The sequence below is a fragment of the Eptesicus fuscus genome, chromosome 5 (genome assembly GCF_027574615.1).
Source record: "Eptesicus fuscus isolate TK198812 chromosome 5, DD_ASM_mEF_20220401, whole genome shotgun sequence".
Taxonomy (NCBI): domain Eukaryota; kingdom Metazoa; phylum Chordata; class Mammalia; order Chiroptera; family Vespertilionidae; genus Eptesicus; species Eptesicus fuscus.
The window spans coordinates 63114286-63140742 of NC_072477.1; the positions used below are offsets into that span (position 1 = coordinate 63114286).

At 39.8% G+C, this 26457-nt stretch overlaps 1 protein-coding gene across 5 annotated transcripts in view; it reads right to left on the bottom strand.

Moving 5' to 3' along the window:
* GOLM2 (golgi membrane protein 2) overlaps positions 1-25060 on the bottom strand; it is a 100112-nt gene extending 75052 nt beyond the window's left edge. For all 5 annotated transcript variants that reach the window (XM_054716286.1, XM_054716287.1, XM_054716285.1 and 2 more), the window contains exon 1: positions 24428-25060. In XM_054716286.1, coding sequence (XP_054572261.1) covers positions 24428-24754 — 327 coding nt within the window. In that variant the 5' untranslated portion in view covers positions 24755-25060. The remainder of the gene's footprint in view (positions 1-24427) is intronic.
* Positions 25061-26457: the final 1397 nt, after the last annotated feature.

Genomic DNA, 26457 nt, shown 5'->3' on the forward strand with positions numbered 1-26457 from the left:
AGTAGGGAGTGTGCAGGAGGCAGCTGATCGATGTTTCTCTCTCATTGATGTTTCTAACTCTCTATTCCTCTCCCTTTCTCTCTGTAAAAAATTAATAAAAAAATATTAAAAAAAAAATTTTTAAAAAAGTAGTAGTCTCCCTTGAAGCAAGCTCTAGTTTAACTTATACTGTTACATTTTTATTTTTTGTTAATCCTCACCGGAGGATATTTTTCCCATTGATTTTTAGAGAGAGTGGAAGGGAGGGAAGGGAAGTGGGAGGGAAATGGGGGGGGTGGGCAGAGAGAAACATTGATGTGAGAGAGACACATGGATTTGCCTCCTGCACGTGCCCTGACCAGGGCCTGGGATTGAACCTGCAACCCAGGTACGTACCCTTGACCAGGAATCAAACCCTCAACCTTTTGGTGCATGGTCCAACGCTCTAACCTCTGAGCACACGGGCCAGGGCTATACTGTTATATATTTTAAGAGAATAAGCAAGTTTTTGGTCTTGGTTGGCTATAATGAATCATTACAAAGTGTTTTTATTCACTCATTCATTTTTCTTCACTTTGTCACTTATAAAGCATTTACTAAGTGTATTCACTATGTACTAGGCCTGAGGATACAAAGTATTTAGTATTGGTCTGTTAAGAAGAATCACTACAAAGTTGGTTTATTCATTCATTCTGTCAGCTAGTCACAAGAAAAACATTAATTGAACACCCACTAAATGAAAGACACTGTATAGAGCCTAATAACACAAAAATGTACAAGAAACCGGAAATAGGTCTGGGTAAAGGATACACATTTTGGAGTAATAGCATAACTGAAGTTTTCTAAGTGAATATGATTACTTAGGAAGAGAACAGAAGGAGAAGAGACTAGGATCTCAGACAGAAAACTATGAACAATAACACTTAATAATGAACAGAGGTAAAGCCAGAAAAGGAAACTAAGAAGAACTGAGAGGTAGAAGAAAAAAGGAGATGTCATGGGAGCCAAGAGCACAGAGTGCTGGGTAAAAAGATGCTGAGATATTAGGAGTAGGAAGAGAAAATGCAGGTGTGAACAAAGACAATTCTCTTTTCAAGAAATTTGACTGGGAAGGGGAAGAAAGACTCAAATATTTTTTAAGTACTGAGGAGAAAGTATAGATAGATTGAATATAAGAGGGAGAGTGCAATAATAATAGTACAAGGTCCTTGAAAAGGTGGAGGAAATTGGATCCAGAGAAGAGCTGGTCCTGGATAGAGGATGAACTTTTTTTTTTTCTTTTTTAAATATGTTTTTATTGATTTTCAGAGAGAGGAAGGGAGAGAGAGAGATTAAAAAATCAATGGTGGCAGAATCATAGATCAGATGCTCCCTGCACACCCCCTACTGGGGATGGAGCCCACAACCCAGGCATGTGGTCTGACCAGGAATCAAACCGTGACCTCCTGGTTCATGGGTTGATGCTCAACCACTGAGCAACACTGACCGGGCAGGAACCTTTTTTTTTTTTTTTGTTTTTTTAATTCTAACAAGGGTAGAGATGTAGGTATGCCTATAGATTTGGTAGTGAAAATTTTATCAGTTTCTGTGCAATTCTTGGACAAGCAGGAGAGACCACCTGTTGGGCTTGAGGAAGAAGAAAAATAGTTTAAATGGGGTTAGGGGCTAAGGAGAAGTCTGAAGAGGGTAAAGGTTTGAAAGTTGTTGGAACGAGAAGTGTTGAAAACCCAGTTCAGGTAGCTGATCATAAATTTTTACAAGTACCAGACTGGTGAATATTATTTTCTGCAGCTATGCTTGAAATAGGCATGTAAAGGAGAAAATAATGGCAAGAACTAAACTGAAACAAAAGAACATGTAATCTTAGCTCAAATGAGGAAAGTAAAGAATGAACAGGGCTGCTGGAAAGGAAATATGAAAGGATCAGCAGTCCAGATTAAGTTGAAAAGGTAGTTTGTTCAGCAGTTCTAATCTCTTTTTAGATAGTTTATAAACTTTAAATTTCAAGGACTTGAAATCCTATGTCAGATTTATGTTAGAATGAATTAATAATCAAGACCTTTGGCAGTCATTAGTGTTGGCAAATATTTCTAGTTCTCATCCCAGACACTTTGTAGGATTGCCCTCTCCATTCCTTTGAAGCTGGGTTGAGGGAGTGGCAATGAAATGTGAGCAAAATGACATGAATCACTTCCAAGCATAAACCATTAGGAGGAGCACAATTCATCACGTTCATTCTACCACAGCAACTAATGTTTTGGATGGTGGCTTCTCAGTCAGACTGGGTCCCAGAATGAGGAAGATACAGGATAGTGCCTCTAGTCGACCTACAAAGGGTATTTTGAGTGAGTGATAAAGCCATATAAGAGAGTGCAAATGGTGGGCTATGAAAGGGAAGGGGAGAATGAGAAGTGGGTAGGGAAAGCAAGGCAGACCTGGAAAGTATGAGAGCAAGAATTTCCTCCCTATCTGCCATATCCAGTACATAAGGTGTTTCCACTTGCACCTCTCACGAATCTCTGAAACTTGAAGAAAAAAAATCTAAAGAGTTTCTCCACAAATTAGCAGCCCTTCTCAACTTCCCATTACCTTTAGTGCCATTATCAACCTTTTTATTATGTCTCTTCTCTCTTCTCTTCTTATTCATTGGCCCATTAGTGCCTACAACTGCATACATTCACACTCCACGTAAGCTGTCACAAAGTCCTGTCAATCCTTCTTTTTCAATTTCTCTCAGATCTGACCCTTAACTCTTTCTATGTTCATGGTGACCACCTTATCTACACAGACGACTCTCATCTAGCTGCACTAGAATATAAGCTTCATAAGAGCAGATAGCTTGTTTGGTCACCCCTGTAATTCCCTGGCACACTGCAGGCACTCAATAGTATTATCAAATAAATAAATGAGGAAATCTAATCTATCACTAGTCTTTTCCCACTTTTATCAATTTCCAAGTAGTAATGAGAAACATCTTTGCAAAAACTTGTTTTCCATCAAGTCTTTCTTCTAGTCAAAATCCTGTGGTAGAATACTATTGCCCATAGTGTAAAATCTAAAACTCTTCTACCAAGCATTTAATGTCTTCCATAAGGTGGGCACCATTTTCTTTATCCAGTTATCTGAAATGGTTTCCTTGACATAGTCAAGGTATTTTTAACCATTAAACTACTAATAAGTAAACTACTCTTTACTATGTCCGTGCATTGGCAGCAAACAGTGTCCTTTCCTTTCCTTTTTACTGCTAAAAATTACATTGCCTCCATTAAAATCAGAACCCAAACTTAAGTTGATTCTATAGGAATTATGTTAATTTGTATAGATAAAATTTTCATTACATGCACTGTCCCTCATCCTTCCAACATGCTCCCAATTTTTTATGCTAGTCATACCTTCTACTTCCAGGTCTCCTCTAATTTAGTCATGTTCCAGCCACCTCCCGCCAAGACTACCCACCACTGCTGCCAAATCTTGTTTTAGGTCTTAAAATTATCTTTAATTTCTTCCTATGTTAATTTATTCAGCATATATTTATTGAATACCTATTTTGTGCAAATCAATGTTCTAAGGTAAGCACTGGGGATAATGCAAATCACAAAAACAAACAAAAATCCCTGCTTTCCTGTGTGGGCTGAGCATACAATAAACAAGTCATTTAACATATTAGAAACTGATAAGTGCTGTGGAGAAAATTAGAGATGGAAAGGAGGGAGAAAACCTCAACAAAAAGATGTCATTTAAACAAAGACTTTTAAGAGTGAGAATTACCATGCAGCTCTCTGGGGGAAGAGTATCCTAGGCAGAGGGTACAGCCAGTGCAAAAGCCCTATCACAGGAGAATGACTGATGTTTCGAGGAACATTAAACAGGTCAGTGTGGATCACTGGTATGAATCAAGGGAGCAGCAAGAAGAGTAGTAAAAGATGGGGTCAGAGAACTGTGAGGGAAGAAAATCAAATAGGGTCTGTGGACTATTGTCAAAGACGAGCTTTTTCTGCAATTGAGATGGAAGCCACTGAAGCATCTTGGACAGATAAGGAGCATGATCTAATGTTGTGTTGAAAATGGATTGAAGTGGGATAAGGACAGAAGAAAGGAGGCCAATTAAACTACCACCAATAATCTAGGCAAGAAATGGTAGTAATTTAGACCAGGATGGTAGTGATGGGGATAGGGAGAGGTGTTTGGATTTTGGATATATTTTAAAGCTGAGTCAACAGGATTTGCTGATAAATTGGATATGAGGGCAAGAAAGAAAGAGACAAATATGACTCCAAAGTTTCTGGCCTAGGGAATGAAAGGAGTTGCCATTAACTGAGTTGGGGAAGACTGTGAGTAGAAGTTTTGGGGGAGGAGAAAGATGAGGGGTTTAGCTTATGACAGGTTAAATCCAAAACCATATTTGCTCAAGAAGAGATAATGAGTAGGGAGTTGGATATCAAGCCTGGAATTCAAGGGGGCAGTCTGAATAAAAGACAGAAATTTGGAAATAATCAGTGTATAGATATTTAAAGAGGTGGTAAGGATTGAGTGTAGATAAAGAAGAGATCCAAGGACTAAGCCTTAACGCATTCCATTTGAGAAGGAACCAGAAAAGAAGAAGGAATGGCTAGTGAAATAGAAGGGAAGAAAGCTAGATTTCCTGCAAGCCAAAATGAAGAATTTGTTTCAGAGAGGAGGAGGGAGTAATTGACGATTGGACTTAGCAATACTGAAATCAATGGTTCCTTGAAAAGGATACTTGGTGGTGTGGTGGAGAAAAAAGCCTGATTACAATGTATCTAAGTGAATGTGTTTAAGATGTTCCCAGCATAGATGACCAGAGGAATTTACTTTCAACAATAATCCTTCTACCTAGCAGAAGGCCAATACAGCTCACTTCATGTGAAAGCTAACTCAGCTGATCATACTCATTACTTCCAAATAAAAAATTTGATAGAAGAGTCATCCCTCAGTCTTCTGACACTAATTTTCCCAGAAGTAACTGTACTAGAACACTCACTTCAGTTCTCAGTATATTGTGAGTATACGTTCTAGATTTTATAAGGGTTCTAATTTAATATAATTTTGTTCTGTTAATGAAGGATAATCCTTCTATGTGCAATTATTTTATGTCACTGTAAGAGTTTCTATATTAAAATCTTTTCTCAAATAAGAAACTATTTCTCAGGGTTGGGAAGAGGGGAAAAGGAGAGTTTTGTTTAATGGGTAAGAGTCTCAGTTTTGCAAGCTGAAAAAGTTCTAGAGATCTGTTATACAACAATATGCATAGATCTCTGACTGGAGGCATTCAAGGTACCATAACATCTGAGGGGTAAATCCTCCTTTGCGGGAGGGATAACATTTAAGGAAGTAAAACCTGTTAGGAAACTTTCCCCACAAAGATGTAAAATAGTTTCCTCCTTTCTTCCAGCTAAGGCAGGAAATATTCTACAGCATTAGGGCAGCAGCATAAGCTGCAAGAATGGGTCATTTATAAGTAGAATATGTATAAGCATAAAATTCCCTTGCAAAATTTGGTATAGAAAGTTTATATCCATATTCTTTAGTCACATGTTCTTTCAAGTTGTTGTTTTTTTCCAGGTCTTTTTAGTTGGTTCTCTAGTAACTGCTCTTTTCTACTTTGATTTTAGTTGTTTTTCTCTGGATTTTCTTAAACTTACATCATGTAATGAGTACTGAACAAAGTGTTACAGGTAAGAAAAGACTGTGATTATGTAGAGGCTTAATAGCATAGTGCTTAAAAGAACAGGCTCTAAGGTTAAATTGCTGGGTCTGAATTTGGAATCCATGACTTGTTAGCTCTATTACCTTGGCATACAGCTTAACTTCTTTGTGCTTCAGTTTTCTCGTCTGTAAAATGAGAATATTATCTGCCCCACAGGGTTATTAAAATAATTACATCTGAGATAAATAAATCCAACAGTACCTGGAACATAGTAAGTGCTTTTTGTTTTAAATTTAAGTCCATAGTTCTTGCTTAAACTTCTGCAGTAATGTATTGCCTAGCAGAGCTTGACTTCAATTTCTTTCCTCTATAATTATCCTCCATACTATGCCCATAATTATTTTTTCAAAATAAAAATTTTACTATATTGGTAATGGTTTCTTAAATATGACACCAAAAGCATGGACAACAACTGAAAAAAATAGATAAAATTGGATTTCATCAAAATTAAAAACTTTTCTTCATCAAAAGACACTACGCCCAACCGGCGTGGCTCAGTGGTTGAGCACTGACCTATGAACCAGGAGATCACAGTTCAATTCCTGGGTTATGGGCTTGATCCCCAGAGAGGGGCATACAAGAGGCAGGCGATCAATGATTCTCTCTCATCACTGATGTTCCTCTCTCTCTGGAATAGATATAGATATAGATATAGATATAGATATAGATATAGATATAGATATAGATATAGATATAGATGATATAGATATAGATATAGATATATTCCAGAGAGAGAGGAACATCAGTGATGAGAGAGAATCATTGATCACCTGTATACACACACACACACACACACACACACACACACACACACATACTAGTAGCCCAGTGCACGAAATTCATGCACATTGAAAGGGAATTAATTAGATGAAATATTTTAATATTGTTATTTGCCCTTTCTCTATAATAAAACTGTGAGAGATAAAAGGAAATGAGTACAATGTATATGAAAATAATACATAATTTTATTAATAACTAAACAATAACAAAATGATATAACAACAATAACAAACTCGTAATATAAAAACAACATTGATGCAAATAATTACTGATAAAGTGGTTAAACTTATTCTAATATCTCCCGGTATACCACATTAAGAGTAAAAACACTTTCAGAGTGCTTGACTAATTTCCCTTGAGATAAAGTATTTACAACTTTAACTTTAACATAACATGCTCTTTGAACTCAAGAGAAAGCAACAGCCGTAACTGGTTTGGCTCAGTGGATAGAGCATCGCCCTGTGGACTGAAAGGTCCCAGATTCGATTCCGGTCAAGGGCATGTACCTTGGTTGCAGGCACATCCCCCGTAGGAGGTGTGCAGGAGGCAGCTGATCGATGTTTCTCTGTCATCGATGTTTCTAACTCTCTATCCCTCTCCCTTCTTCTCTGAGAAGAGAGAAAGCAACATATAACTGACCATGTCCAAAAACGGGTTCAGGTAGGAATATTCCTACTCTGTCTAGAGTTTGTCCTTGTGATTTATTAATAGTCATCACAAATGCTGGCATAACGGGAAACTATCTTCGAATTAATTTAAATGGGTGGCCAGTGTCAGATGGGAACAAATCAATTCTTGGAATCAGAACAATCTCTCCCTCTGCAGATCCTGTTAATATTTCAGCTTTGATAATGTTAGGTCACAATCTTTTGATAATAAATCTGGTAATCATTTCATGGGGAATTTCAATAATATCCATTCCTAAATGAAAACTGCTATCAAGTTTGCCACCTCTAAAGCACAATGAGTAAGAATCTGAAGGTTTATGTGGCTTCTATTTGGTTTCTAGGACAAAGTTCTTTCCTTTACCCACCACTCACTTCTCTCCTTTTACTCTTGAATGTTAATTCCAACATAATTTTTGTAACACCTCTTGAAAAGGATCCCACAAAGTTTTTGATAGTCCACATGATAAAACTTACAGAAAAATACAGCATGAGACTTTCATTCTCTCACTAACTTCTTCATATAACTGTAATTCCTCAGTCTCTATAGGATGAAAAAGGAAAATAAAAGTGCCTTCTCTCATTCCAAGGCCTTTCTCAGTCAGGCAACCACAGGCCTGCAGGGGAGGGCAGTTAGGGATGACCAGGGCTGCAGGGGAGGGCAGTTGAGGAGGGGGGAACCAGGCCTGAAGGGGAGGGCATTGGGGGGGACCAGGCCTACAGGGGAGGGCAGTTGGGGGTGACTGGGCTGGCAGGGGAGGGCAGTTGGGGGTGACCGGGCCGGCAGGGGAGGGCAGTTGGGGGTTGCCAAGCCGGCAGGGGAGCAGTTAGGCGTCGATCAGGCTGGCAGGGGAGTGGTTAGGGAGTGATCAGGCTGGCAGGCAAGCAAGCGGTTGGGAGCCAGCAGTCCTGGATTATGAGAGGGATGTCCCAGATTGGAAAGGGTGCAGGCTGGGCTGAGGGACACCCCCGCCCCCCAGTGCACGAATTTCATGTACCGGGCTTCTAGTATATATATATAAAAGATACTACCAACAGAGTGAAAAGACAACCACAGCAGGGAGAAAATACTTGCAATTCAGCAAAAAGCAAACAATTCAATTCAAAGATGGGCAAAGGATTTGAAGAGACATTTCTCCAAGTTTAAAAAACACACACAAAAAATAGAAACAACCAAGGGGCACATGAAATGATATTCAACATCATTAGTCATCAGAGAAATGCAAATCAAAATCATAGTGGGATACCACTTCACACCCACTAAGATGGCTATTATTTAAAAAAATAAAAACAAAACAATAAAAAATAAGGTAAATTGACACGTTTATGGAGATGCTGAAACTCTCATGCATTGCTGGTGGGAATGTGAAATGGTGCAGCCACTGTGAAAACAGTTTTATGATTTCAAACATAGAATTACCATAACCCAACAATTCCACTCCTAGGTGCATACCCAAAAGAATTAAAAATGGAGACCCAGTCCTAGCCAGTTTGGCTCAGTGGATAGAGCATCAGCCCATGGACTGAAGGGTCCCTGGTTCAATTCCAGTCAAGGTCATGGACCTTGGTTACAGGTTCTCCATCCCTGGTCAGGGTGTGTACAGGAGGCAACCAATTGAAGTGTCTCTCTCACATTAATGTTTCTGTCTCTCCCTCTCCCTTTCACTCTCTCTAAAAATCAATGGAAAAATATCCTCGACTGAGGATTAACAATAACAACAACAACAACAACAAAACAGAGACCCAAACAGATTCCTGACCACCAATATTCAAAGTTGTATGATTCAAAATAGCCAAAAGGTGGAAACAACTCAAGTGTCCATCAAAAGATGAATGGAGCCCTAGCTGGTTTGGCTCGGTGGAGAGTGTCGGTCTGCATACTGAAGTGTTCCAGGTTCGATTCTGGTCAAGGGCACGTTCCTCAGTTGCAGGCTCAATCTCTGACCCTCATTGGGGCACATTTGGGAAGCAACCAATGGATGTGTGTCTCTCTCTCTGCCTCTCCCCCTCCCTTCCACTCTCTCTAAAAATCAATGGGAAAATATCCTCGCGTGAGGATTAACAAACAAAAAAGAATTGTTAAACAAAATGTGATATATTCCATACAATGGAATATTATTCACCCATAAAGGGAAATCAAGTTCTGATACCATATTACAACATGGAGAAATCTTGAAAACATTATGCTAAATGAAATAAGCCCAACACAAAAGGACAAATATGGTATGATTCCACTTATATGAAGTTTTTAGAATAGACAAATTCATAGAGACAAAAAGTAGACTAGAGAGGGGTTACCAGAGGCTGAGGGCGGAGGACAGTTATTACTTAATGGGTACAGAATTTTTATTTGGGATGATAAAAAAAGTTATGAAAATAGAGAGTGATGATGGTTTTATAGTATTGTGAATACACTTAATGCCCCTGAATTCTAAATTTAAAAGTAATTAAAATAGTCTAGTCCTAAATATCTTTATCTGTAGCCACAAATTTCCTTCCTTTTCACCACCTTATATCTTACATTCCACTCTCATATTGAACTACTTGACCTGTAAAGGTAAAACATACTTTCAAACTTTCCTGGATTCGCTTACAATCCTCTTGTTCTTACCCCTTTCTAAGTTTGGTGAACTACTCTTTATTCATTAGGATTCATCTTCAGTGAAACCTTTCTTTTCTGACTTCCTGAAGCAATTAATCAATTGTTCCTTTGTACTGTCAAGTCCCTTTATAAAAAATTCTACTATAGCATTTAATCATGAATTATAGATTATTTCTCTATGTGTGTTTCCCCCATTAGATCCAGTTTTGAGGACAAGCATAAATCTTATCATCTTTATATCTACAGCACCTAGCACATGGTAGATACTCAACTTTCCCAAATAAATGACTTACGCATGTATGTGCTTTGAAAAGTCCTAAAGCACTATATCAGTATAAGGACTTATTTCATTTTACCCTTTGTGAGTTTATTTCAAGTTAGTTTCCAGGTTATGAAACAAGTCCCTGATGATATGCAACATATAATTCATTTTTTTCCCACTATAATCCCATTAAACTAACCCTAAGGTATTCTTCACTTAATGCTAAATTGAATAAAAAAATATTTCTGAGTTTGTAAATGAAGAAAATACTAACTAGATGTACTATCATACATTTCAAAGAAAAGATACATTCTATGCATGCTAGAAAGATGAGTTGATAATGAGTAGTTTTACATCAGAATATTTTTGTTATGTCTTTCAGAATAGTGTAACCAGATATGTGAATAATCTAGCCCTAGTACATATTTATATTAGTACATACTCTGGTTAAGAAGCAGTGCAAACTGCTGAATCAATCATGAAATATTTAGTGAGTCCACACATAGCACATAGTACCAAATATATAATTGTTTACAAAGTTAAAACTAGATTTTTATAGTCAAGAAATTCACAATATAAAAGTGAAAAACATGAAAAAAAAATAGATCCAATATAAATGTGCAGATATGGTCATTCACTCAACAATTATTACCTTAATATGAACCAGGTACTCAAAACATATACTAGAAACTGTAGGAATACAAAGATTAATAGAACATACAATTGGCTCACAATTAGGTATGGAGAGATAATTATAAATAAATAATTACAGCAATTAACATTAACAACTCTTCCCTTGGCCTACATCCAGATTTTTCTTCTCTTTGGCTATTCTTTCTCAGTCATTTATACCTGCTCCTCCTCTACTAGTCTTATGTGCTGCAAGGCTCTATTTTATATATTCAGTATTCAGTATCTCACTCTACAACTTAGGCCATTCCTATGACTTCAAGACTTCAACAACCATTACAGACAAATCTGTTCTTAAAGCCAGTCCTTTCTACTGAGTTCCAGAAGTATATTTCCAACTGCCTACTTGTTATTTTATAGATTAGAGGCCCGGTGCATGAAATTCGTGCACTCGGGGGCGGGGGGGGGTTCCCCCTCAGCTTGGCCTGTACCCTCTCACAGTCTGGGAGCCCTCGGGAGATGTCTGACTGATGGCTTAGGCCTGCTCCCCATGGACATCCTTAGCGCTGCCGCAGAGGCGGGAGAGGCTCCCACCACCGCTGCTGTGCTCATCAGTCGTAAGCCCAGCTTATGGCTGAGCAGCGCTCCCACTGTGGGAGTGCACTGACCACCAGGGGGCAGCTCCTGCATTGAACGTCTGCCCCCTGGTGGTCAGTGCACATCATAGCGACCAGTCTTTCTGCTGTTCAGTCGATTTGCATATTAGCCTTTTATTATATAGGACTAGAAGCCTGATGCACGAAAATTCGTGCAAGAGTAGGCCTTCCTTCCCCCAATTGCCAGCACCAGCTTCCCTCTGGCACCTGGGATCTGGGCTTTGCTCCAGCCACCGCCAGCAGGCACCCAGAACCGGGCTGCTCGCTCTGGCCGCCACTGGCAGGCACCCAGGACCTGGGCTTCGCTCCGGCCTGGCTCCGTCCGGAATGACACCAGGAAGGATGTTCAGTCTAATTAGCATATTACCCTTTTATTATTATAGATTCCTCAAACTAAACTTACCTAAAATTGTACTCTTCTCAAACTAATTTATAATCTAAGGTTCCTACCTGAGGTCATGGCACTACCATCAGCTGGGTTGTACAAACCAGGAATTCATCTTTGATGCCCCATCACACATCAAGCATATTCAAAATCTTGTTATTCTATTTCTCCCCACTTCTGTGCCTTAAGTAACCCAGTGTTTCTCCATCAAGGGGCTACTGGCATTTGGAGCAGGAGAGTTCTTCAATGTTGGGACTCTCTCTTGCAATACAGAACATCATCATTCCTGGTTCCATGCATAAATGCCATTAACACTCCCCAGTCATGAGTACTAACCAAAATGCTCCCTGAGGCTGGTATTGCCCAGGTTAAGAATTACATTGTGCTTAGTTGAAGACTCCATTATCTTTCATCTGCACTACTAAAAAAAATTTTTAACTAAAATCTTGTGTGTAATTATTTTCCCGATATCAACTTTTTCTCCCTTCCAATCAGTTCTCTATTCTACAGTCAGAGTAATGTTTTAAGCTCAGTTTGATCAATTAACTCCTCTATTTAAAACCCTCAGATGTTTCTGATTTTAGGAGAAAGCCTAAATTTAGTTTTGCCATTAAATATAATGTTAGCTGTGGGGTTTTGATAGATAGCCCTGATAAATTTGAGGAAGTTTCCTTCTATTCCTATTTTGCTGAGAGTTTTTTATTATAAGTAGGTGTTAAATTTTGCCAAATGCTTTTCTGCAAGAATATCCAATTTCACCTGGCCAGTACAATAAGGCAAGGGGGAAAAAAATTGGAAAGGGAGGAAAAAACTGTGTATTTGCAGATGACATAATTGTGTAAAGAGAATTTTAAAAGGCATTTATTTTTTTAAAAAGCTATTACTAATGAGTTCTAGTGGCTTTTTTGGTAGATTCCTTAGAATTCCTTAGATTCCATTAGTTCTAGAATTAATTTGTTCTAGTTCAGGGAAATGATCAATATACAAAAATTAATAGCATTTCTATATACCTGCAAAGAACAAGTGGAAATGGAATAAAAGACACAACTCCATTTCTTATAACATCAAACACATGAAATACTTAGGAATGAATTTAACAAAATATATGCAAGTACTGAGCCCTGAAAATTATAAAATGTTAAATTTATAAAATTATAATTTTAAGGAAGACCTAAAAATTAGATATACCATGTTTTTGAATTAGAATATTCAATATTAAGATTCAATTCATTCCAAGTTGATCTATAGATTTACTATGGGTTGAATTGTGATCCCAAAAAGATATACTGAAATCCTACCCTACCCCCAATACCTGTGAGTGTGACCTTACTTGGAAAAAGTCACTACAGGTGTAATAAAGTTAAAATGAAGTCATCCTGGATTAGGGTCTTAATCCAATATGACTGGAATTCTTAAAAGAAAACAGAATGCTATATGAAGGATAGGTAGGGAAGATAACACCATGCAGAGACAAAGACATAAAACATATTGGGAAGATAGCCATGGAAGATGGAGACAGAGACTGGAGTTGTGCGTCATTAACTAAGGAACACCTAAGATTGTCAGAAGCTAGAAGAATCTTCCTCTCTCCAGTAGGAGCATGGCCATGCCAACATCTTAATTTTGGACTTCTAATCTCCAAAACTGTGAGATAATAAATTTCTGTTGTTTTAAGCCATCCAGTTTGTTATAGTAACCCTCGGGAACTAACAGGCATATTGAATACTAAAGTAATTTGATTTGTTGATGAGATAACTGCTTTATATAATAATATTTAATTTTATATAAATTATATATATTATATAATAATATAATATATAATTTTATACACACACACACACACACTAGTGGCCTGGTGCACGAAATCCTCTCCAATCTGGGACCCCTCAGGGGATAACTGGCAGTCGGACATCCCTCTCACAATCCAGAACTGCTGGTTCCTAGCCACTCACCTGCCTGCCTGATTGCCCTTAACTGCTCCCCTGCTGGCTTGATTGGCTTTAACCACCTCTGCCTCGGCCCCGCATCCGGGACCCAGGATTGATTCCCTCCTCCAGCCAACCACAGGCACCCAGGATCCAGGCTTCCCTCCCACTAGTCAGCCATAGGCGCCCAGGCTGGCTACAGCTGCAGGGGATGGTGGGCAGGTGGCTTCGCCTGGGCTGCAGCCGCAAGTGCTGGCGCCCAGGACCACGTGGTGGGCAGCTTCTCCGTATCCCAAGCCACAGCCAGCCACAGGTACTGGTGCCCGGGACTGCGGGGTGGGCGGCTTCTCCATCTACCAGGCTGTAGCCAGCCACAGGTGCTGGCGCCTGGACCAAAGGCGGGCGGTTTCTCCATCTTCCCTGGGATGCAGTGTGGGCAACTTCTCCGGCTGGTTGCAGCCTGGGATCATGGGGCAGGTGGCTTCTTCATCTCCTGGGCCGCACCCAGCCTCAGGCGCTGGGGCCCAGTTTCTCTCTCTCCCCCAGGACGTGGGGCAGGCAGACATGAGGCTTCTGCTGCTGGCTGCGGCCTGGGATCACGGGGCAGGCTGCTTCTTTGTCTCCCTGGCTGCAGCCAGCCTCAGGCACTGGAGCCTGACCTCTCCGACTCCCACAGGCCTGGAGTGGCTGAGGGCGGGGCTGCCGCAATCTTTTCAGGTTAATTTGCATACTCACTCTGATTGGCTGTTGGGCGTAGTGGAGTGATGGTAATTTGCATGTTTGTCTTTTATTAATGTAGATCATTTTACATGTTTAAAATGATATATATATGTGAAATACTATGTGGCAAATATAGTTAACAGATCTGAGTTTAGAATCTTCTATTCTTTTGCCTCTCTTAAACTTATTTCTTTATCCATAACATGAGGAAGATTCATGAAACATGTAAAAGCCTGTCTTGTACAGAGTTTGACATTAATAACACTCCTTTCTTTCCTGGGTGCATTGGTATAGTTAATCTTGAAGAAATTTGGTCTTGTATTGTTCTTTTCTTTTTTCAAAAAAACAATACCACTTTTATTTATTTACTTTTCTTTTATTTCTTAAACTAGAGGCCTGTTGCATGAAGATTCATGCAAGAATAGACCTTCCTTCCCCTGGCTTCACTCCCAGCCACCCAGGAGCCTGCAAGTCCCCGCTCCAGGGTCGCCCAGGAGCCGCCAAGTCCTTGCTCCCAGCCGGAGCACCACCCCTGTAGCTCCCTCCACACCACCCCCCCATAGCAGGCGTCCCGCCCCACCCAGCCGCTCCGCGCCTGCATATGCAAATTAACCCACCATATTTGTTGAGTTAATTTGCATACCCACTCCTGATTGGCTGTGGGCGTAGCGGAGGTATGGTCAATTTACATGTTTGCCTATTATTAGGTAAGATATGTTTTTATTGATTTCCGAGAGGAAGGGTGAGAGAGATATAAACATCAATGATGAGAGAGAATCATTGATTGGCTGCCTCCTGCACATCCCCCACTGGATATCGCGCCCAAAACCCAGGCAAGTGCCCTGACCTGGAGTCGAACTGTGACCTCCTGGTTAATAGGTCAATGCTCATCCACTGAGCCACTGCTCTAAGAAGAATAAATATAGAGAGAGGAACATAAGTATAGAGCAAAAAATGGCAATAAATAATTACCTATTGCCGAAACCGGTTTGGCTCAGTGGATAGAGCGTCGGTCTGCGGACTGAAAGGTCCCAGGTTCGATTCCGGTCAAGGGCATGTACATTGGCTGCGGGCACATCCCTGGTAGGGGGTGTGCAGGAGGCAGCTGGTCGATGATTCTCTCTCATCAATGTTTCTAGCTCTCTATCCCTCTCCCTTCCTCTCTGTAGAAAATCAATAAAATATAAAAAAAATTTTTTAAAAAATGAATAAAAAAATAAAATAAAAAGTCTTTAAAAAAAATAATAATAATTACCTATCAATAGTAACCTTAAAAGTAAATGGATTAAATAGTCCAATCAAAAGACATAGGGTAGCTGAATGAATAAGAAAACATCACCCATATAAATGCTGTCTATAAGAGACTCAACTCAGAACAAAAGATTCACACAGAATAAATGTGAAGGAATGGAAAAAATATTCCATACAAATGGAAATGAAAGAAAGCTGGGGTAGCAATTCTCATATCTGACAAAATAGACTTAAACACAAAGGCCAGAACCTCTCGGCCAGAACCACCATCTTTGAGTAATTCACCAAAACACAAAGAGAAAGAGTAGAGGCACTGGCTATATGTTCTCTGGGCCTTTTAGAAAATATGGAGTTGTTCCTTTGGCCACATACATGGGAATCTACAAGAGAGGTGATACTGTGGTCATCAAGGGAATGGGAACAGTTAAAAAAGGAATGCCCCACAAATGTTACCATGGCAAAACTGTTAAGAGTCTACAGTGTTACCCAGCATGCAGTGGGCACTGCTGTGAACAAACAGGTTAACGACGAGATTCTTGCCAAGAGAATTAAAGTATGTATTGAGCATGTTAAGTACTCTAAGAGCCAAGACAGCTTCCTGAAACGTGTGAAGGAAAATGATCAGAAAAAGAAGGAAGCCAAAGAGAAAGGTACCTGGGTTCAAATGAAGCGTCAGCCTACTCCACCCAGAGAAGCACTCCGTGAGAACCAATGGGAAGGAGCCTGAGCTGCTGGAACTCATTCCCTATGAATTCATGGCATATGTGTAAAAAAGGAAGACCTCCATACTGATAAAAATGTTTCTCTTAATTGAGTAGAGGTGTGGCGTCCCTTCCTCCAAAAAATAAAGAACATGTATCATTTAAGAAAACAAAACGCAAAGGCCATTACAAGAGACAAAGATGGTCACTACATAATACTAAAGGGATGGATCCAAGAAGAGGACATAACCCTTGTAAACATACATGCACCCACTATAGTAGCACCTAAATACATAACAAAACTTATGGTGGACTTTAAGGAAGAGATGGGCAGCAATACAGTCATAGTAGGGGACTTTAACACCCCACTATCATCACTGGATAGATCTTCCGAACAAAAAATCAACAAGGAAACAACGACCTTAAATGACATACTGGATCAGATGGATTTAATAGATATTTATAGAACATTGCATCCCAAAGCAGCAGAATATACATTCTTCTCACGTGCACATAGCATATTCTCAAAGACCACATGTAGGGATGCAAAGTAAGTCTTAACAAATTCAAGAAGACTGAAATCAAACCAACCCTTTTGTCGACTCACAGTGGTATAAAACTAGAAATCAACTAATCTAACTCTACACCTAAAAGAACTAGGAAAATAACAATAAGAAAAGCCCAAAATAAGCAAAAGGAAGGAAATAATAATGATTAGAATGGAAATAAATGACAGAGCCTAAAACAACAATACAAACATCAATGAAACCAAGAGTTGGTTCCTTGAACAGAAAAACAAGATGATGAATCTTTAGCCAGACTCATCAAGAAACAAAGAACAAGGACCCAAATAGATAAAATCAGAAATGAAAGAGGCAAAGTAATACTGACATCACATAAATACAAAAGATTGTAAGAAAATACTATGAACACCTATATGCCAATAAATTGGACAACCTGGGCAAAATGGACAAATTCCTAGAAACATATAATCTTCCAAAACTGAATCAGGAAGAATCTGAAAATCTGAATAGACTGATAACAACTAATGAAATTAAAGCAGTAATAAAATAAAATAAAATAAAATAAAATAAAATAAAATAAATCCCAGCAAACAGAAGTCCTGGTCTGGATGGCTTCACAAGTGAATTTTACCAAACAATCAATACCTATCCTCATGAAATTATTCCAAAAATTTCAAGAAGAGAGAAGACTTCCAAACTCTTTTTACAAAGCTAGCATTATCCTAATTCCAAAACCAATTAAGAACACTACAAAGAAAATCATAGGCCAATATCCCTGATGAACATAGATGTTAAAATCCTCAACAAAATATTAGCAATATTTTAAAGCAATACATTAAAAAGATCATACACCCTTACCAAGTGGGATTTATTCTGGGGATGCAAGGCTTGTATAATATCTGCAAATCAATAAATGTGATACATCACATAAGCAAAGTGAAAGATAAAAATCACATGATCATATCAACAGATGCAGAAAAAGCATTTGACAAAATCCAGCACCCATTTATGATAAAAACTCTCACCAAGGTGGGAATAGAGGAATCAAACCTCAACATAATAAAGGTCATATTTAAAAAACCTACAGCCAACATCATATTCAATGAGTACTTTTAGTTTTTCCCTTAAGATCAGGAACAAGACAGGAATGTCTGCTTTTACCACTCTTATTCAACATAGTGCTGGAAGTCTTAAACACAAAAATCAGACAAGAAGACAAAATAAAAGGCACCCATATTGAAAAGGAGAAAATAAAACTGTCATTTGCAGATGACATGATATTGTACATAGAAAACCCTAAAGACTCCACCAAAAACACTAATAGATCTAATAAATGAATTCGGCAAAGTAGTAGGATACAAAATTAATACCCAGAATTCGGTGGCATTTTTATATACCAATAACAAACTCTCAGAAAGAGAACCTAAGAAAGCAATCCCATTTACTATTGCAAAAAAATAAATAAATAAATAATAAGGTACCTAGGAATAAACTTAACTAGGAGGTAAAAGATCTGTACTTGGAAAATTATAGGACATTGAAGAAGAAATTGAGGAAGATGCAAACAAGTGAAAGCATATACCATATTAATGGATTGGAAGAATTAACATCATAAAAATGTCCATTCTACCCAAAACAATCTATAGACTTAACACAACTTCTATTAAAATATCAATGGCCTATTTCACAGATCTAGAAAAAATAATCCAAAAGTTTATATGGAACTAAAAAAGATCCAGAAGAACCTCAGCAATCTTGAGAAAGAAGAACAAAGTTGGAGTGATTACAATACTGGATATCAAACTATACCACAAAGCCACTGTAATTAAAACAGCCAGGTTCTGGCACAAGAACAGACATATAGATCAATGGAACAGAGAGCCCAGAAATCAACCCACACCTTTATGGTCAATTAATACTAGTATTTGACAAAGGAGGCAAGAGCATCCAATGGAGTAAAGACAGTCTCTTCAATAAATGATGTGGGGCCCAGCTGGCGTGGCTTAGTAGTTGAGCGTTGACCTATGAACCTGGAAGTCACGGTTTGATTCCCAGTCAGGGCACATGCCTAGGTTGCAAGCTCGATCCCCAGTGTGGGGTATGCAGGAGGCAGACAATCAATGATTTTTTCTCATCACTGATGTTTCTATCCCTCACCCTCCCTCTCTGAAATCAATAAATATATATATTTTTAAATAATAAAATAAATAAATGGTGTTGGGAAAATTGGACAGGTACATGTGAAAAAATAAAACTAGAACACTAACTTACACCATACACAAGAATAAACTCAAAATGGATAAAAGACTTAAATGTAAGTCATGAAACCATAAAAATCTTAGAAGAAAACATAGGCAATAAAATCTCAGACATCTCTCAGAGCAATATTTTTGCTGATATATCTCTGATAGCAAGGGAAACATAAGAAAATAAACATATGGGATTACATCAAACTAAAAAGCTTCTGCACAGCAAAAGAAACCAACAAAATGAAAAGAGATTTCACTGTATAGGAAAACATATTCTCTAATGATTCATCTAATAAGTGGTTAATCTCCAAAATATATAAATAACTCATAAACCTCGACACCAGGAAGGCAGATAATTCAATTAAAAAATGGGCAAAGGACTTGAATAGACATTTCTCTAAAGAAGACATACAGATGACCAACTCACGTATGAAAAAATGCTCAAGGTCACTAATCACCAAGGAGATGCAAATTAAAACTACAATGAGGTATCACCTCACACCTGTCAGAATAGCTACTATGAATAAATCAACAAACAAATGCTGGTGAGGATGTGGAGAAAAGGGAACCATCCTGCATTCTGGGTTGGAATACAGACTGGTGCAACTACTATGGAAAACAGTATGGAGTTTCCTCAAAATGGAACTGCCTTTTGATCCAGCAATCCCAATTCTGGGTATATATCTTAAGAATCACGTAACACCAATTAGAAAGAATATATGTTCATAGCAGCGTTATTTACAATAGCCAAGATCTGGAAACAGCCCAAGTGCTCCTCAGTAGATGAATAGACAAAAAAGCTATGGTATACACAATGGAATATACTCAGCTGTAAAAAAAAGAGGGATCTCTTACACTTTGTGACAGCATGGATGGACCTGGAGATTATTATGCTAAGCAAAATAAGCCAGTCAGAGAAAGACATACCATATGATCTTATTAATATGTGGAATCTAATGAACAAAATAAACTGATGAACAAAATAGAGCCAAAGGCATGGATACATGGAACAGACTGTCAGAAGGGAGGACTGGATAAAGGTAGGTGCAGGGATTAGCTAAAGAACATACATGGCCCTAGCTGGTTTGCCTCAGTGGACAGAGCGTCGGCCTTCGGACTGAAGGGTCCCAGGTTTGATTCCGGCCAAGGGCACATGCCCAGGTGGCGGGCTCGATTCCCAGTGGGGGGCGTGCAGGAGGCAGCCAATCAGCAATTCTCTCTCATCATTGATGTTTCTCTCTCCCTCCCTCTCCCTTCCTCTCTGAAATCAATAAAGAAATATAAAAGAGAAAATAAAAGAACATGCATGCTTAGCCCATCGACACAGACAACAGTGTGGTGAGGGTCAAGGGAGCAGGGGCTGGGGGCTGGGTGGAAGTGGCAAAGGGGGTAAGGGGGTTAGGACGGGAGACATTTGCAATAGTGTCAACAATTAAACATTTAAATAAAAAAATAATTTTAAAAATAAAAATAAAATAAAATGCTTAGCACCAAAAAAAAAAAAAAAAAGGAAAGAAAGAAAAGAAAAGAAGGACTTTCCTTTCCCTATTAAACTGCTTTGGCACCTTTACAAAAATCAGTTGACCATATATCTATGGGTCTATTTCTACACTCTATTCTCCAGCAATTTATATGTCTATTTTTTTTTCATCAATACCACACTGTCTTGATTACCACGTCTTTATATTAAGTCTTAAAATTAGGGAGTATAAGGCCTCCAACTTTGTTCTTTTTGTAAATTTGGCTATACTAGGTTATTTATATTTTCTTATACATTTTAGAATCACTTTCTACAAAAAATAAGAAAAAAGTCTGCTGCAGTTTCTACTGAATCTTGTATAGTTTCCTAGGGTTGCCAAAACAAAGTACCACTAATTTGGTGCCTTAAAACAACTGAAATTGCCCTAGCTGGTTTGGCTCAGAGCCTGTGGACTGAAGGGTCCCAGGTTCGATTCCAGTCAAGGGCACATGTCCAGGTTGCAGCCTCAATCCCCAGTAGGGGGTGTGCAGGAGGCAGTCAATCAATGATTCTTTCTCATTTATGTTTCTTAACTCTCTCCCTTCCTCTCTAAAATCAATAAAAATATATTTTTTAAAAACAACAACAAAAACAACTGAAATTTATTGTCTCACAATTCTGGAGGCTAGAAGTCCAAAATTATGTTATCTGTAGGGCCATGCTCTCTCTCTCTCTTGAAGTCTCTAGAGGGGGACCCTTCCTTGCCTCTTTCTTAGCTGGCAATCCCTTGGCTTATAGATACATCACTCTAATCAAGGCCTCCATCTTCACATGGCCTTCTTCCCTGTGTGTCTTTGTGTATCAGTGTCCAAGTTTTCTTAATAAGGACTCAAGGCATTGGATTAGGGCCCATCCTAACTCAGTAACCCATAACACTGAATCATCACTAAGGACTATTAAGAACACATAGAAAAAAAACTTAAATAATGGTCCTTCCTCAAGGAACTTAAAATTGGGTTGAGAAGACAAGGTTAGCACATAAGAAACTATTAGTGAAAAATGAAGAACAAAATTAATTAGTGTGGCTCAAACAATAAATGTAAATTGTGCACAAAGAAGAAAAAGCACGCTCCAGTTAGAAGTCCCAAGGACTTCATGGTGGCCATAGATCAGAAACTAAAGATTGGTACAATCTCTTGGTAGTAAGACACACAGAAGAGAGGCAAGAGGCTACAAGTCAAATGGCAGGAACAAAGGTTACAGAAACAGGAATTAACTGACACAGAAAAGCAGGTAGGGAGACAAAAGTAAGCAAAACAACAAGTTTGGAACAAAGTTTGGATCAGGAGATAATGGGAGACAAAGGTAGCTGGAATTCTGACTTGATGCAGTGAGTGATGCAGCCACTCTGAAAGTAAGGTTTGAGGAAAACTGACTCCAAAAAAGAAGCCATGGGCATGAGTCCACAGGAGCTAAGCAGGGCTGTGGCTGTTGCTGTTGCTGTTGAGGACCAGGGCATTGTGGACATCACTCATTCACAGGGTCACCAGGAGTCAGAGTTGACACAACAGCATGTAACAATTATGAACTCCAGGGAGAGTATATACCACTTACACTATTTAACATTTCCCTCCAAAAAAGGAGGTTTTCCTTTTTTTCCTCCTGAACACCTATTAACAATTCTTAGGACAGTGCTCTGTTATACACCACTTTTAGAAATGCTGCTCTAAAGAGACAGCAAGGCCCATGAATAGAGTCCATTATTAGGTTGTTGGAGGGGGGAAAAAATCCAGCAAAGAATATAGTAAAGAAGGTAGGAGACAAATCTGGAGAGTTCATTATTATAGAAGCAAGAAGGGAGATAGTTTCCAAGAAGCTAAAGATAATCAACAGGACCAAATTACTGAGAAATTAAATAGATTGAAAATAAAAATGTTTTTTTGGATTTGACTAGGAAGACCTTCAAGTGAATGGCTTCAGAAAAGGGGAGGAAAGAAGGATGGCTGTCAGAATAAAACAAGATTGGGATGGGGATGAAATAAGAAGTTAAAACATTTAAAGATCACTAAAAATTGGAGTTTAGCAGAGAAAGTAAAAAAAGAAATTGGTTCATTGGGAGAAGGAAGTAAATAGGGGAATAAAAAAATTTTTAGAACAGGATACCTATACTTGTTTGAAGGTAAAAGTAAAAACCTACTAAACTGACCATTACAGTCCAGTAGATAGAAGAAATGGAATACAGAGTATAAATTACTAGAAAAGACTTATCTTTCCTTTCAGATTGGAGAGAAGAACTTTAATAGTAATATCTAACCATTCCGAGTCCGAAGATCTTATTTAAATACTTCAAAGCCCGGCTAGCATGGCTCAGTGACTGAGCGTAGTCTACCTCTGAACCAGGAGGTCATGGTTAGATTCCAAATCAGGGCACATGCCCAGGTTGTGGCTCGATCTCCAGTGTGGGGTGTGCAGGAGGCAGCTGATCAATGACACTCTCTCATCATTGATGTTTCTATGTCTCTCTCCCTCTCCCTTCCTCTGTGAAATCAATAAAAATATATTAAATATTTCAAAATTTCATAGATTTCTGCCTACTCTACCCAAGAGAATTTTGTCTTTAGAGCTTAGTGTGTAGTATGTGTATAAATTTGCTGATCTCTTGCTCCTCTCAGAGAATGTCTATTGTGGTGAAGAGGAGGGGATTATAGAAAAGCACTTACCTAGGGGCCTCAATCTTTATGAAGGTAGAAGCTGGTGACAATAAAGAAGTTGGGAGCTCATGGAGATTTTAATTTATAACAATTTACTCTAAGTGATTTTGATATACAAAATAAAATCTTGTAATTATAATAGGAACACACACACACACACACACACACACACACACAAAACCAAAAAAAAACAAAAAAAAACACAAAAAAAACCAATGTGAAGATTACCAAAGAAGCATACAGAAAGAAAGGCATCTACTTATCCCACCCAGAAATTTCCACAACTCTGCCACACCAACAGAAGTTGCATAAGTCATAAATTAATATATAGTTCCAATATGCTAGTGAGAACAAAGACTGTTTAGTAGCAGGTCTAGTTACAGTCCAGCTTTAAACTTTTTAAATTTAAACTTTGTATGACTTTCCATCTGCATAAAACACCAACCACAGTAGCTACTTAAGCATACAAAATTTCATTTTTATATCCTTTCAAAAACAATGAAAACACTGACATGAGATTCTGTTGCATAGAAAAATTTTAAATTCTACCTTTCAGGTTAACTTTATTAAAAATTCAAATTAAGTACATAACTTTGGAATAATTATGTCCAAGTCACAAATGTGGTGCATATATAGTTTCAGAGCCTATCTATCATAACATTTTGATCACAAAAGGGGCAGTAATATTTGATTCTTTAACTACTTAATACATTGCCCTCTAGAAATTTATAAAAAGTCATACTGCTTAAAAAAATATATGGTGACTACCCTAAGCAGAGTTAGAGAAGGCTCCATTCTTTAAATAAATGAATTAATATTGATCAGTGTACAGGGAATAAGGCTAAGGCAACAACACCCACACCAAACCTGGCAGTCTCCAGATTTGTGTATCTGTGAACGGAAGGCGGCCACATAGGCCAGATGATTACTACTGCCAGCTCAGCAACTGAGCTTGGAGAAAAGGCGGCATCCACACACAGGCCACTCTTGAGAACCAGAACTTGCAGTTTCCTCCGGCAGGGACTGGAGAATGTGGCAGTGATTAAACCAAGAAAAGTCCGACAGAAGCAGGGCTGTGGGCGGTAAAGGGGAGCGTCCGGGGCTGCAATCCTGGAAGGCATGAGGCAGCCGCTAACGGGCTAACACCCCCCACCTCGGAGCTGAAACCGCGGGGGCTGAGCGGAGCGGACTCGTCCTTACCTTGTCATCCTCGCATCTCTTCCCCAGGCCCTCCCTGGCCTGCAGCCGGCTGCTGAGGCGGCCGTAGTCGGCCTCCTTCTGGTCAATCTGCTTCTTGTGCGAGTCCACCAAAAGCAGGAGGTCTGAATTGCGCTTCTCCAGGCGCCCGCGGGCCACCTCGGTGCGCTGGACCTGGCCCTGCAGCTCGGCCACCTCCTCCTGAAGCAGGACGTGGCGGGAGGAGATGCTCCAGTAGTTGAAGGCGAGGATCGCGATCACCACCAGCAGCACCACCAACACGAAGGAGGGCAGGCGGCCGGCCCGCCGGTTGGCCCCGAAGCCCACCATGGGGACGAACCGGGCTGCCCCTGGGGGGGCCTCGCCGCCGACACCTGCCGGCAGAAGCTCAGGCCACGGCAGCGGAGTTGCCAAGGGGACGCGGCCCCGGGGCCGGGAGAGGGAGTAGGCGGTCCAGCGCGCTCGCCCGCGAGCCGGAGAAGGGGGCGGGGCCGCAAGCCCCTCCCCGCCCCCTCTCCTCAAATCCTGCCGGGACGCGTTCTGGAGGCTTTGAACACAAACCTACGCCCGCGGAGAGGAACCTACAGAGCCTCACTGCCCGCACCTCGGGCCCAACACCTCAGCACAGGGGGCGGGGAGAGGGGCCGGAAGGGGGTGGGTTTGACTCTGGCCCCGCCCACCGGCTGTGTCGGTCGCCTAGGGGTCCAATTTCCTAGTTTCCGCCGACGCCCCCTCTTCTCGCGAGAAAGTGGGCTTCTCTCGCCCTTTGCAGTCTTATCTCGCGAGGGCTCTGTCTGTGGGGAGAGTGTTGGTATTAATTTTGGCGGCTCGGGTTAGCTCTTGGACCTGAGTCGGAGTCCCTTCCGCTTTTACCTGCTCAATTCCCTGTCCCCAGGGTCTCGGGAGTGCCCCCCCCCCGCAGAGTGTTGGTCTTTGAGGACTTCTGGGGCTGCGACTGCTGTGCAGGGAAGCGAGGAGGAGAGCTACGGACCGAAGGGGCTACTAGAAAGGTTTTGAACTTGCTTCAGTAGAAGGAAATTATCTCCTTGGTGTTAACGGTATGGAGAGAACACAAAACAAAAAGACCATGAAATAGCGGTACCCCCGACATTACGGAGAAAAGCAAGAAAAACTAAGCTTTATGACTGAAAGGGATGGTGCCAGCCTGGTTTCCAAGGTTACTGCTTTCACGAACGGAAAGAACTTAAGAATGTGTGGGCTTCTGTTCTTAAACTGCTGCTTTTACTTCGAACTGAGCTTCCAAATAGAGAGTCCAGAAGCTGCCCTCAATGAATGACAACTAATGGTGTTACTGACAGCCAACACATTCTAAATGAGAAATAATAGCTCTCTTACAAATTGTTTTTGCATGCCTAGTTTCATATCGCCCTCTCAACCGCACAGTTTTACAGATGAGGAATCCAAGACACAAAAATGTTCCAGGAACTTTCTCAAAGTCCCATGTCTTGTTTAAGGTAGAGTTAAATCCAGATCAGTGTTCTCTAACATTGCTCTTTGCTTTATAGGTAGGTGCAGGGATTAGCTAAAGAACATACATGGCCCTAGCTGGTATAAAGTTTATACCAAGCTAACTATTGCTATATGTTCAGTGTTAATTATGTTGATGCAAAGAAAGCCCGCACCTCTTTTGTCTGCACATTTCCTTTGCCCTTGCATAAAAATTTAAAAAGCTGTTGGCTCTATTCCTGTTTAAGGAGAAGATGGAGTTGCCTTATTTTTCAAACCTTAGGTTAAAGAACTTCCAGAAATTAAGAACCTCCAGAACGCAAGCACTTTGATATTTTCATTCAAATCAGAGTGGTCTGATTTTGCGGCAAGACATCCTCTTTGAGTAATTATTGTATGCTTCCTATCCATTTCAAAAATAAAGGTAAGTACTTGTAGAGACATAGACTCATCAAACAGACTGTCAAACCTCAGAGGGAAGATGGACGGAGGGGCAGTGGGGCAAGGGGGGTGGTGGTGTTAAGAGATCAACCAAAGAACTTATATGCATACTAGTGGCCCGGTGC